The 12,696-nt window shown below is 55.9% G+C and overlaps 2 protein-coding genes across 3 annotated transcripts in view; one reads left to right on the top strand and one right to left on the bottom strand.

The window, feature by feature from the left end:
• The first annotated feature begins 5,946 nt into the window (after positions 1–5,946).
• Positions 5,947–10,386, top strand: AMH (anti-Mullerian hormone). The gene is made up of 5 exons (XM_044671979.1): positions 5,947–6,560; positions 7,539–7,711; positions 8,142–8,241; positions 8,358–8,535; positions 8,719–10,386. Exons 1-5 carry the CDS (start codon positions 5,957–5,959, stop codon positions 9,590–9,592), a joined length of 1,929 nt encoding a protein of 642 aa, XP_044527914.1. The 5' UTR covers positions 5,947–5,956; the 3' UTR covers positions 9,593–10,386.
• A 99-nt stretch (positions 10,387–10,485) lies between these two features.
• Positions 10,486–12,696, bottom strand: part of JSRP1 (junctional sarcoplasmic reticulum protein 1) — a 78,842-nt gene continuing 76,631 nt past the window's right edge. For both annotated transcript variants that reach the window (XM_044671999.1, XM_044671992.1), the window contains exons 4-7: positions 12,529–12,646; positions 12,143–12,319; positions 11,684–11,778; positions 10,486–11,390 (exon numbers count right to left, since the gene is read on the bottom strand). In XM_044671999.1, coding sequence (XP_044527934.1) covers positions 10,872–11,390; positions 11,684–11,778; positions 12,143–12,319; positions 12,529–12,646 — 909 coding nt within the window. In that variant the 3' untranslated portion in view covers positions 10,486–10,871. The remainder of the gene's footprint in view (positions 11,391–11,683; positions 11,779–12,142; positions 12,320–12,528; positions 12,647–12,696) is intronic.

The following is a 12,696-nucleotide window of genomic DNA, read 5'->3' as shown; positions in this document are numbered from 1 at the left end:
AAGAAGTGACCCACTTCTGACTGTAAGGAACTTTGTTGCCAAGACCTGGCCAGAGTTCCTTCCTCTTGAACTGTATTTACCAAATATGACCGGGATCTTCCCAGAATTGTGCTTTGTGTCCACTTCTCCCCATTAACCCTAGAATTGAGTTTGTCACCCCAGGCCTGAATCCTAGATTTAATAGGCATTGTTTCCCAGCTCTGGGGGTGTTTTTGAACCTTAGTCAAGGGAAGGAGGGGTGGATGAAAACATCCAAAGAGGTCCTAGCGAGGATACACGTTGCAAATACTCTGGGAGGGCAGTTTTAAATCACTTTATATTCTTGTGGCGTTGTCTGACCTCTTAACTCAATTTGAGCTTGGTTCTAATGAAGCCAATGTCATGCATTCATTTGACAAGCTCGGCCCTGGCCCCAGGCAGGTGTTTCACAAACACTTCACAAATGTGTGCTCAGGTAGCCTGCTACAGAGGTGACAGTGCAGGCCCCTTCCCAAATCCCTCCCCTACCACCTAGCACATATTTCACAGCCCTCCACGAGGCCTAGACTTCAAAGGCCTAGCTCACTGTTCTCTGCAGTTCTGCATAGGTGGACAGTTCCTTACAAAGAACATTGCCTACATATGATAGGAGAAAGACAGGAGGAGATAGTCCCTGCTTGAAAGAAATTAGTTAGGAAAGCAAGATAGATATACAATAGAGGATAATACTGGACGGAAACCAGATTCTGGTTCCAGCTCTCTCACTGGCTTCCTATGTGACCTAAATAGAATCAGGAATTGGAAGGGACTTCAAAGCCAGAGTCCCTTTTAGAACATTCTCTCAAAGTTTCTGTAGCACTCAAGGAAGTCATTGCAGAGCTTCTGCTTGGAGACAATAAGGATAAGAAACTTTTTTTCCACCCATATCAGCCTCCTTCACTTTTGAGGACTTGTTGAACTATTTTTTTCTTGGAGCAAGCCTAACTGCCCGCAAAATTGCTCCTGGTTCTGCCTACACAGCTTCACCCAGGCTGCATTTGGGAAATGGATTTTTTTCAGTCCAAATGTAAAATTTGACTTTCATCCTTGTTAAGTTCCATTAGGTTTCAGTGAACCCAGTTGTACCAAAATTCAGTCTCAATCAAATTGGTCCATCGTCTTGATCCACCAAGATCTTTTTGGATCCTGATTCTCATCCAACATGTTACTAAGCCCTGCCAACTTTGTGTCATCTGTCCATTTTACAAGTGTGCTAGATAAGCCTTCAGCTATAGCATCGTTAAGCATGTATGCTATCCTTTAATCCCCCTACCTCTCCGTCTTGTCCCCGGCATAGCTCGAGTGACTTCATCAAATGTTTTGCTGAAATCTAAGAGTGCTATGCCTATAGCAAATGGAAATGAGGTTAGGCAAACAAACCAACAACTCTTAAGAACTTTTTTTGTTATTCCAAACTTGCCCCAAAACAACAAATAAAACTCTTTCCCCCTACATACAGGAACAGAAAAAGAGAACTGTCTGAAGCCATCAATCTCCCTTCCATAAGCTTGCATTTCTTCTCAAAATTACATAATAAATTTAACACATTAGTTTCAATGCTGTTCTGCTTATATTTGTCGCCTTCTAACCTCTTCCTGTTCTCTTTGCTGCACTTTTAAAAAATGCTGCCGTGGTACTCTCTTATTTCCTCTTTTTTATGTCACTATCACTAGTCCCTCTTTCCCTCCCTCCCCCATCCTTACCCCCCAGGCTTTAAAAAAATAGCCAAAGCAGACTCCAGATCTTGGGAATACACGGCCTATTTTAGTGAGGCTCCTTTGGTCTTTGATAATCGCTCTCCTCGGAAACCATTTTCTTGATATGCTCTAGAGTCTCAGCCGGAGTAAAAATCATGTTTGTAGATTTGGGCCTCTAGAAAAGAAGACATTTTGCTATTGTACTTCTCATTCCCCAGAATTTTATTAAGATCATCATCGACACTGACTCAGCTCTCACATCTGCCTGGCTTTCAGTACACTAAGATTTAATGGTAGATTTGGTGGCCGACTGCATTCCCTTTGTGTCTCTACCAGTAACTTTAAACATCTCAAATTCATTTATGGGGCAGCTAGATGGGCCTTGAGTCAGGAAGACCTGAGTTCAAATCCGACCTCAGACACTTAATAACTGTGTGACCCCAGGTAAGCCACCCAACCTGTATTCGCCTCAGTTTTCTCATCTGTGAAATGGTGATAATTATAGCACCTACCTCCTAGGGTTGTGAGGATTAAATAAGAATATCGTTGTAAAACTTTTAGCACAGTGCCTTGCACAAAAGTAAGGACTATATAAATATTAGTCATCATTATTCATCCCTGCTAGAACTATTTTTTTTGCCTTTAGAGTTTCATGCTTGAGAGCTTCCTGTCTCTTTTGAGCTAATTTCTTTATGAAATATTGAATCCTAACTGTCCTTTCCCTCAATTCTTTGAAATCTGACGTAACACCTAGAATGCATGGCAGGCCACCCAGATTTCATTTTCTTGACCCTGTTAAAGTTCAATGAGAGTGGTTGTTTGCCCTCTGCGCACTTTGTGTCCATTCATACAAGTCTTACCAGGTTTTTTGGAAACTGTCCCTTTAATAATTTTTTTTGCAGCGCAGTAGTATTTGATAACATTCATTTGCCATAATTCAGCCATTTCCCCATTCATGGGTATTCCCTCAGTTTCTAATTCTTTGCCAACACAGAAAGAGCTGTTGTAAATATTCTCACACATATGGGACCTTTCCCATTTTCTTTTGATTCTTTAGGGTATAGATCTTGTAGAGAAATTGCTGGGTGAAAGGATATGCACAGTTTAATAGCCTTTTGGGCATACTTCCAAATTGTGTTCCAGAATGGTTGCTCTAGTTCACAGCTCCACCAGCTACGAAGAGTACATTAGTGTCCCTGTTTTCCCACATCTCTCCCAGCATTTGTCGTTTTCCTTTTTGTGATCCGAGCCAGACTCGGTTCCCCATATATCTTGCTGCTAGGAAGTTTTTTCATTAGTCCTTTGGAATTACAGTGGGTTGTTGTTGATTAGAGTTCCTAGATTTCATCAGTGTTGTTGCTGTAGAAATTGTTTTCCTAGATTTCTCAAATTCCCTTCATCATTTCTATTAGCACAATATTATATTTACCTTGCACAGCTTGTTCAGTCATTCCTTGATTGATAGGCGCCCCCTCAGTTTCCAGTTTGCTACCACAGAAAGCTGCTATAAATATTCTTATACATGTGGGTCCTTTCCCACTTTCTTTTCTCTCTTTGGGGTAGAGAAATTGGGTCATAGGGTATGCCCAATTTAATAGCTTTTGGGCACAGTTCCAAATTGGTTTCTAGAATGATTTAAATAGTTCGCAGCTCCCATCAAGAAGAATGCATTAGGAGCCGCTGGGGACTCAGTGGATTGAGAGCCAGGCCTAGAGACAGGAGGTCCTAGGTTCAAATCTGGCCTCAGACACTTCCTAGCTGGGTGACCCTGAGCAAGTCACTTAACCCCCATTGCCTAGCCCTTAACACTGTGGGACCAATGCATAGTATTGATTCTAAGACTGAAGTTAAGAGTTTTTTTAAAATAATGCATTAGTATGCCTGTTTCCATATCCCTTCTAGCATTTGTCATTTTCCTTTTTTGTGATCTGAGCCAGTCTGATGGGTGTGAGATGGTACCTCTGAGTTGTTTTAATTTGCACTTCTCTTAGCAATAGAGAATTTTTTTATATATAGTTATTGATAGTTTTTATTTCTTCCTTTGAGAACTGCCTATTCATCCTCATAGCCTTGGAAAGTTTATCCATTGGAGAATGACTTATTCTTCTAAATTTATCTGTTTTTCCTTCTGTGAATCTGTCTAGTTTGGTAATGAACTCTTCCGCCAGCCATAGAACTGACAGATAATGTCTTCCATGTTCCACCAATTTGCTTTTGATTTCACCTTGTATGTCTAAATAATTTTGAGCTTATCTTGGTATATAGCATAGTATAAGATGTCAGTCCATACCTGTTTCTGGCAAACCACTTTCCAGTTTTCCTAATATTCTTTATCAAATGGAGAGTTTTTGCCCTAATAGCTGGGATCTTTGGGTTTATCAGATACTAGGTTACTGGGTTATTTGCTTCTGTATATTGTGTACTGTGTGTGTATCTGTTATCTAGCTTTGTTTCATTTCTTCTCTCACCAATACATAATCTTAAAATTCCCCCCACCCTCTTTGAGATCTAGTTCTTTTCAGCAAGAGATGCCATGTTCTAACCAAGTCTTAGTGATGTTGAATTGGTTTCTGAGTTCCTTCTCTGTATTGCCATATCATGGGCCTTCATGGGCTCCATTTTCCTCTGTAAGTTGAAGGTTAGATAGGTGGCCTTTAAGATTCTTTTCAGCAGTAGCATTTTTTAAATGATCAAATGTATAGTTTATGTATTATACTTTAGCAGTTAGATGTATTGACCACCTACACCCGAGGAGCTGCCCAAAGCAAACACTTTCTCCCTCCGTTCTCTCCTGTAAGGTGGGGTTCACAGATAGCTTGGGCACTCGAACTTGTTAAAGGTTCGCCAACGCTGACCTACACCATTATCACTACCATCATTCTCATCCTCTTATTGTAAAATGTGTATCTTGTGTCACGGATTTTAACATTTAGTTGTCGTTGTGGTCTAGACCGTTACCACCACCATTCTTAGTGTCCACTTTTTCTAGAATCACTGCTTAGCCCTCTTGTCATTCATGATGGCACCTTGTGAACTGCCCAGTTGGGCTGCTGGGATTTCTGGCTTCCCGAGGCAATCCTGAGTGATGAGGCAGGGGCCGTGACTGCTTTGGATAGCAGAGGATCCAAGTTCAGATCTCGTCTTGGATCCCCGCCACCTACGTGACCCTGGGCAAGGGATGAAGAGGTTCCCAGCCTCCCTGGCTTCTTGTTAAATCCCTCAAATCCTTCTACAGAAGGCCTTTTCCCTGGTTCGTTCCCTTCCAATTCCCCCGGTGCCAGCGCCCTCCCATTTCTGCTGTATTTACCTTGTATGAGCTTGCCTCCCGCATTACTTTGGGAGCTCCTGAGCAGGAGAGGCCCTGCCTTTGCCTTCCTTTCTGTATCTGCTGCTAGCCTGTCCCTGGCACAGAGAATCCAGAGTTACTGCTCGGTGCCTGACCGGCTTCGTACATCTGGAGCTGGAAGGAGCCCCCACAGCCCATTTAGTCTAGTCACTTCCCTGTACAAATGAAGACACCGAGGGCCGGGGAGAATGAGTGGCCTTCCCTTGGTCAGCTAGGCTGTCTGCCTCAGGGTCTTTGGCCTCAGAACCAGGACTTTCCAGGTTACCTTTGAGGTCCCCCTTTGGCCCTTTGGTTTCTCTGTCGCTGTCCCCAGGAGAGGGGATTTTTTTGTTCTGAAAAAAAGGCTAATTGCCCAGTGTGACAAAGCAAAGCTTCTAGCTAGGTGGTGTCCCTTGGGGGACACTACCTGGCTTCTGAGTCCCCAGCAGAGTTTCCCAGAGGCTAGGCTTAACACCTCCCGCCCCCCCGGCCCACCTTTGCTAGCTCGGGCCCTCCGCCTTGGTAGAGCTGCCTCCTCCCCACCCTGTTTGTTCCTGGGTCTGCCTTCACAGTGCCTCCCAGCTCCAATTCCCACTCATATTTTTTACAAAACCAGTCAAGGACAGCATTTTGACAAATCCGGTCAACAGCCTGAAATTTATATCACTTCTAAGAAGCAAGATACCCAGCACAAAAATAGAACAGAAAGCCCTTTGAAAAGGCCTCCCCTCACACTCAGACGGCCGCTCTCCCAGGGTCCCAAAGGGTGTGCTCTGCATTGTCCACTCAAGGTCGCCTCCATTGGGAAGAGATAGTCGTCCTTCCCTCCCTCACAAACAGTCTGCAGAAGGCATTTCTGCCACCTTCGTCTCATAAAAGCCCCAGAGAGCCGACGCTCGGTCACAGCCGGCCCAAGATGAAGGGGTCCCTTCTGGTTTTGCTCCTGTTCCTGCCAGGGATGCTTGCTGTGCTGAGAGAAGAGCCCCCCGAGAAGGGGGGGCGATCAGATGCCAACCCCAGACTCCCACCACCTCTGCCCAAGAGCCCGGTGGCCCAGGGCCAGAGGAGGGAGAAGGTGGCCAAGTTGGGGCTTCCTGATTCAGCTAGGGCCGATCCTCAGGACGGAGCTGCATCTTTAACGAGCCAAAAGGGCCCCGTGAGTGAGGTCCACCTCCCTTGGCTCTTGTTGCCCCAGAGCAATGGCACCTCCGACGGATGGACCGGGCCTAAGCCCCATCCTTGGCCTCTGGGGGGCCTCAAAAACCCAGTGTGCTGGGTTGAAGTAGGTCAGGGTGAAGATGGGGTCATGGGCCCCCTTCAGATGGTGGGGGCTCTGAGTGCTTATGAGAGGGGCTTTGTGGAAGCCCTGAGACAGGCCCGCTGGGACCGCCGAGGCCTGGCCACCTTTGGGATCTGCCCCCCGGGGGGCACGGGAGTCGCTCACCTTTCTCTGCAGCGCCTGGGGGCATGGCTGGTGGAGCCAGGCGGGTGGCGGCTCGTGGTTCTGCACCTGGAAGAAGGTAGGTGTGCCCCGAGGCCCAGGCCGCGGGCACCTCAGAAAGAGGCACGCCCTGAGGGTCCCCCAGGGTGGCAGCATCTCCTTTGGTTCTCCGGGCCGCAGCGGGCTCGGGGTTCCTTGTTCTGCACGGCTCTGCCTGCCTGGGCCCATTTTGTCTTTTGTGGCGAGAGAAGGGACAAGACGCACTGATGTCCAGCCCCAGAGCCTACAGATTAGGATTCACGGTGCCCCTTATTGAGGGTCTTTGATGGCACTGAGGATCTCCAAGGGTCTAAGACTGGGCTTTAGAAGGGATTTATCAGGCCTTGGGGGGAGACGAGGGGTGGGCCAGTGGGAATGGCTGGAGCAAGGCTGGGCTCCCAGCCTAGCCGGCGGCACACCAGGCAGCCTGCCCAGGAAGCTGCCGGGCTTGCCTTTGTCCAGGATGACCTAAGGCCGGCCTCCTCTCTTCCCAGTCCCCGGGCCTGGGAAGCGGGAGGTGGGCCTCCCTCAGTGGCTGACCAAGCTCCTTCTCTAATCCTGGCCCATCTCCCCAGCTATAAGATAGGGGAAACCAGTCCCTTCCTGAACACGCTGGGAGCCGTTAGGAGAGACTAGCCAGGGCCAAGGTGGGCTGGTGAGGAAAGAGCACCTAATCGTGAGCTCCTCGTGTGACCCTCCCGGGCCTCCTCTGTCCAGGGAAGCCGTGCGGCCGGCCCTTCTGGCCCACAATCGGCTCTCATCTCCCACCGTGCTCCCAGGTGTAAGGCAAGAGGAAACGAGTTAAAATCTGGATTCTTCAGAGGGCAGAGACCGACGTTTGGGATCAAGAGCTAAAGGGACCCTTTTACAGATGAGGGAGCCGAGGCCCAGGAGAGGGCAGTCCCTTTGCCCAGGCTCACCCCAGACAACTCCGGGTCCCAATCCATCGCACCCCCGAGGCCCCCGGGGGGCTCCCCCCTCCCCTACCCACCCCCTCACACCTGCCCACGTCCTGCAGTGACTTGGGAGCCGGAGCTGAGCCTGTGGTTCCAGGAGCCCCCGCCGCCGCCGCGAGAAGCGGGTGCCCCAGAACTGGCCCTGCTGGTGCTGTATCCCGGGCTGGGGACCGGCGGAATCCAGCCTGGGCAGCGGCAGTTCTGGGTCACCGGAGCCGGACTGCCCCCCCAGCAGGTAACCCCGGGGAAGGAGGCTGCCACTGACATGCTCACTCATGAACCCGAGTTTTCTTTTCACTTCAGCCTGGGGAGCTCCGGGGAGCCAAGCCTCCTCCAGAAGAAGCACTCGAGAGAGGCCTGGGCCAGAGGACTAGGCTTAGGCCAAAGGAAGGGGCCAGAGGGCCAGGAGAAGGGCCTTGGCAGCCCCAGGATTGGAGTTCGGCCAAGCCCCTGGCCCAGGCCATCTTCCCTCCCCGGCACAGGGTCACAGAGAAAGGGATGGATGTGGGGGGGGCCGGGCTCTGGGGGAGGACCACTGGCTGGTGATCACTGATGCAGTACGGGCGGGAGCCTCCGAGTCTAGGAGGCCCAGGAGTGGGGGGTGGGAAGGGCTGGTCAGGGGCAGGCCGGGCACCCCCTCTCCTGCATGTCCCCTGTCTCTGTAGAGCCTCTGCCTCTCCTTGGACACCCGCTACCTGGTCCTGGCTGTGGATAGGATGGCCGGCGTCGGGCTGTCCCTCGCTCTGCGGCCCCAGGGTGGAGCTGGTATGGAGGTTCAGGATGTGAGGGTGCCCCCAGGGGGGAGATGGGCCTGGGAGGCTGGACGGGAGAGGTCTCTAGCCTGGCCTGACCCCTCACTGCATCCCCATGTGCCGCTGCAGGGCCCTCTCTGGCCACCCCAGAACTCCAGGCCCTGCTCTTCGGTCTGGATCACAAGTGCTATACAAGGATGACTCCGGTCCTGCTCTTGCTGCAGGGGCACAGCTTGGGGACGAAGCCCAAACCCGGGCCTCTCCCTGCAGAGGGCCGGCTCGATACGGCGCCGTACCCATTGCCCAGGTGTGCAGGGCCCAGGGGAGCGGGCAGGCCCTTTCCCACCTCCTCCTCGGATGGGGGGGGCACGGAGAGCCCCAGGGAAGGGAGGTGGGTGTTTCGTGCCTCATCTGTCCCAGTGCTGCAGGCCAGGCCTTCTCCCGGGGGCTAGAGCAGACTCCCCCGCCTCAGGCTTTCCCTTGCCCACAGGCCATCCTCCCAGCCGCCAGCCACAGAAGCCACCCCACCAGGGCCCACAGACCCCTTCCTGGAGACCCTGACCCTCCTGGTCCGCAGAGTCCTGGGCCCTCCTCCTAGCCCCGGCCCGCTGCGGCTGGCCTTGGATCCCGAGGCCCTGGAGGCCCTCCCGCATCAGGTTTTCAATCTCTCGGACCCTGCCACCCTGGAGCAGCTGGTGGAGTCGGAGGATCCTCTGCTGCTCCTGTTTCCGGTGGGAAGCCCAGCCCTGCTGGAGGGCCTAGCGGGCCGGTGGCAGGCCCAGGAGGGTCCAGCCCAGCGCCTGGCAGGCAAGCTGCAGTCTGTGGCAAAGGAACTGCTGAAGATGCCCGCTTTGCAACCCCACGCGGGGCTCCTCCGCCAGCTCCTGGCCCTCTGCCCAGCTCCTACCAACAGCAGCGGAGAGCAGGCGGAGGCCCTGGCCGCGGGCAGCCAGCTCCGGGCCCTGCTGCTCCTGAAGGCCCTGCAGAGCCTGAAGGCCGAGTGGCGGGAGCGCAGGAAGACTTCCCGGGCCCTCCGCAGTGCCAGGCTTGGAGGGGACAGTCCGTGCCGGCTGCAGGAGCTGAGCGTGGACCTGCGGGCCGAGAAGTCCATCCTCATCCCCGAGACTTACATGGCCAACAACTGCCAGGGCCCCTGCCACTGGCCGCAGTCTGACCGAAGCCCCAACTACAACAACCACGTGGTGCTGCTGCTGAAGATGCAGGAGAGGGGAGAGCCGCTAGGCCGGCCGCCCTGCTGCGTGCCCACGGCCTACGCCGGAAAGACTCTCATCAGCCTCTCGGAAGAGGGCCTGAGTGCCCGCCTCATGCCCAACATGGTCGCTACGGAGTGCGGCTGCCGGTAGGCTCCCGTCCCCAGTGTCCAGCGGCCGCCGCGGCCCGGGGAGCTAAGGCTGGCAGCCCCGCTAGGATGCCTCCACGTCCCTGCCCCGGCCCCGGCCTCGCTCCGGCCAGGCCTTCCTCTCCCTGCCTCCGTGTGCCTGACCACTCCTCGACACCCTCCGCCCGGCTACGTCCCCACCGGAGCCCCATCTTCAGCCCCCTGGGTGGGCAGGCGAGGGCTTCTCCCCTTCCTGGGCCCTGCAGGGAAGGGGAGGCCGTGGGGGAGGGCAGGCGAAGGCCGCAGCCACGCAGGGCACGAGACGGGCACAAGATGGGCACGAGAGCAGCCCGGAGCACGGCCGTCACGGGAGGGAGGTGGGATTGGGCACAGAGCGCGTCGGGCCAGCACCCAAACAGGATCCTCGGCCAGGAACACACAGCTCGGCTCCGGGCCTGGGAGCCCAAATGCTGCCTCGTATTTATTCTGACCAAAGGCAGCATCATCCGATAAAGCAGGGCACTTGGCAGCCTCGGCCGGGAAGGGGAGGAGCCCAGGGCAGAGCCCTGGCCAGGAAGGAGGGAGGAGGGAGCGCCCCGGCCGAGAGGCGGCCTCCAGCCCGTCCCTCCTCCCGTCCTGGCTCACCCGGGCCTTCCTCCCACCCCATCACACAAGTGGCTGGGAAGCGGCGCCGGCTGAGGCAAAGAAAGCCACTTCCAGAGGCGCCCCTAGAGCCCTGGAGTGTCCTCGAGGCTGGGCCCGCACCTCCTTCCCTTCCCCCGACATGCTCATCAGTACGGGGAGGCAGCCCTGGCTGAGCCTTGGCCCTCGGGGCGGCCCTTCCCTGGGCGTGGGAAGCCCAAGAGGGCCCCGTGTATGCTTGGCGCTCACCTGCAACAATAAATCTGAAGCATGGCGTTTCTTTTCAGACGTTCACTTTAATAAACTCAGACAGGCAGGCCTCGAGCCTGGGGGAGGGAATAGAGGCTGGAATCCGGGGTGCCTCCCTCGCAGCGGAGGCCGGCCCAGGTGGCAGGTGGGTGGTGGTTCCATGGCCCTCCTGGAAAGGCCAGACACGCCTCAGACCTTCAGGGCAATCACGTGCCAGGGGCAGCCTCCACCCCCTTGTCATAAAGGGGGAGTCAGACTCTTTACAGAAGGGGAAACTGAGACCCAGAGAGGGAGTTTAGTCTTGATGGAGTCACACAGGTAGTAACTGTCAGGGCCAGGATTTGAACCCAGGGCCTCCGGCTGCCCTGGGCCTGGGGGTGGGGGCTGGCAGAGGGCCTCCCTCAGGAGCCTCCTCAGTCCCTGCGCTTGCCCTCCCGGTACTTCTGTTTGGGGAAGAACCTGGCCCTGTCCTCCTGCCTCCGCTGCTCCTCTCTCTTGCTCCTGGCTCCCTCCCGGGGTGGCTTCTTGGAGTCCTCCCACCTGCCTGCGTGGTGCTTGTGCTCCCAGGGCCGGCGCGGAGCCTCCTCGGCCCCTTCTCTGGGTGGCCGCGGCCGGCGGCCTCCCTCTTTGCGGTCCCGTCGGGGAGGCTCAGCTCTCTCCTCCCGGGAGCCCTTCTTGTTTCCAGCCCAGGACGGCTTCTCGGGCCTCTCCGGCCTCTCGGGCCTGGTCGCTTTGGGGCCCACCCCAAGGTCCTCGGGCAGGGTGGCCGCTTCTGGGGCCCTGGCAGGGCCCGCCTTCCCTTCTTCCTGCCCCTCTGGCTCCAGCTCTTTTGGTGGGGCCTCCCCAAGTCGGGCGGCCTCGGGGCTCTCCTTGGCCAGGGGCTGGGACCCCGGAGGTGGGGCTGATGCCTTGGCCCAGTCCCTGGGCTTGGGCTATTGGAAGAACAAAGGCCCAGGCTCAGCTAATGGCAGGGGCCAGGGTGGAATGGGGGAGAGGTCAGCAGCCGCCCAGGGGGAACAGGAGGGAGACCAGAGGGAGGCCCAGAAGCACTGCGCGGGCCTCCGGGTGGCAGGGTAGCAGCGGCTCCACAAGGCCGGCAGAGGCTCAGAGGCCACAGAGGAGGAAATGGACCCCCAAAGGTTGAGGAGATTTCCCTGAAGTCCCTCAGCTAGGAAATGGGGGGCTGGCCCGAGACCCTGAGCCGGCCTTTCCTCCGGCCCCTTACCAGTTTGGGACCCCCGTCCTTGGGGGCGCCGCCGCCTGGCCAGGCCCACAGTGCAGGGGCAGCCTCCGGGCCCTCCTCCTCGCCATCAATGACATCTGAGGAAAGAGAGGGACGCTTGGGTGGGGTCCTGGGCTGGGCCCCGGCTAGGCCTCGGCCTTCCTACACCCCCGCCTCCCAGCACCTCCCAGCAGGCCAGGCCCCATCACCGCTCATTCAGCCAGGCCGAGGCATAGGCAGGGGTGGGGCCAAGAAGTGATAGGTGTCCTAAGGGCACAAGACCTCACCAGGGTCACTTCACCCTGGGGCTCCCAGTCAAATCCAGCAAAGGTCTGTTTAAAGCTGACCATCTCCACCCCCAAGAGCCTGCCCCCCTCCCCCCTCCAGGCATCATGGGACAACGGGCCCAGGGAGGCTGGGCCGGGGAGGCTGGGCCGGGGAGGCTGGGCCCAGGGTGCTTACCCTGGAACACCTGGAAGGCCATGCTCAGGACGGCCACAACGGAGGCCAGCGCCAGGCACTTGTTGAGGGTGATCTCTCCCCAGGGCAGCTCGTCGCTCCCCAGCGTCCGTGGCTGTGGCTTTCCGGGGGGCTGGGCCTGGGCCTTGCTTTTCTTCCGAGCTGGGGCGCTCTTAGGAGCTGGGAGCCAAGGAAGCGGGAGTCAGGCAACACCCCCCCATGGACAATTGTACCAGAAAAGACCTCCCCATTTTACAGATGAGGACCCCAAGGCTGAGAGCCACCGTGTGCCTTGTCTGACCCGGACCCAGGGCTCCCTGACCCCAGCGAGACAATCCGGGCCTCCTCCCCGGGCCGCCCGCCTCTGCTCCCCCGAGGTCCTCTCTCACCTGTGGCCGCCTTCCCGCGCTCCTTTCCGGGGTCCCCCAGCTCTGCCTTCGCCTTCGAGGGCCCAACGCCATCTGGGGCCTGCTCGGGCGCTTGGCTCTGCGCATCCTCGTCCAGGCCCTGGGCCAGGGGAGAAGCCAGAGGAAGGCCGGTGAGGCCGCAGCGGGGCT

Source organism: Gracilinanus agilis, chromosome 1, assembly GCF_016433145.1.
Source record: "Gracilinanus agilis isolate LMUSP501 chromosome 1, AgileGrace, whole genome shotgun sequence".
NCBI lineage: Eukaryota > Metazoa > Chordata > Mammalia > Didelphimorphia > Didelphidae > Gracilinanus > Gracilinanus agilis.
This window is presented reverse-complemented; position numbering and strand designations above follow the sequence as displayed.

Coding starts and splice junctions, on each gene's coding strand:
- AMH (XM_044671979.1), top strand. CDS start 5,957: ATGAAGGGGTCCCTTCTGGTTTTGCTCCTGTTCCTGCCAGGGATGCTT. Junction 7,712..8,141: donor CCGGACTGCCCCCCCAGCAG/GTAACCCCGGGG, acceptor CTGTCTCTGTAG/AGCCTCTGCCTCTCCTTGGA. Junction 8,536..8,718: donor GCGCCGTACCCATTGCCCAG/GTGTGCAGGGCC, acceptor CCTTGCCCACAG/GCCATCCTCCCAGCCGCCAG.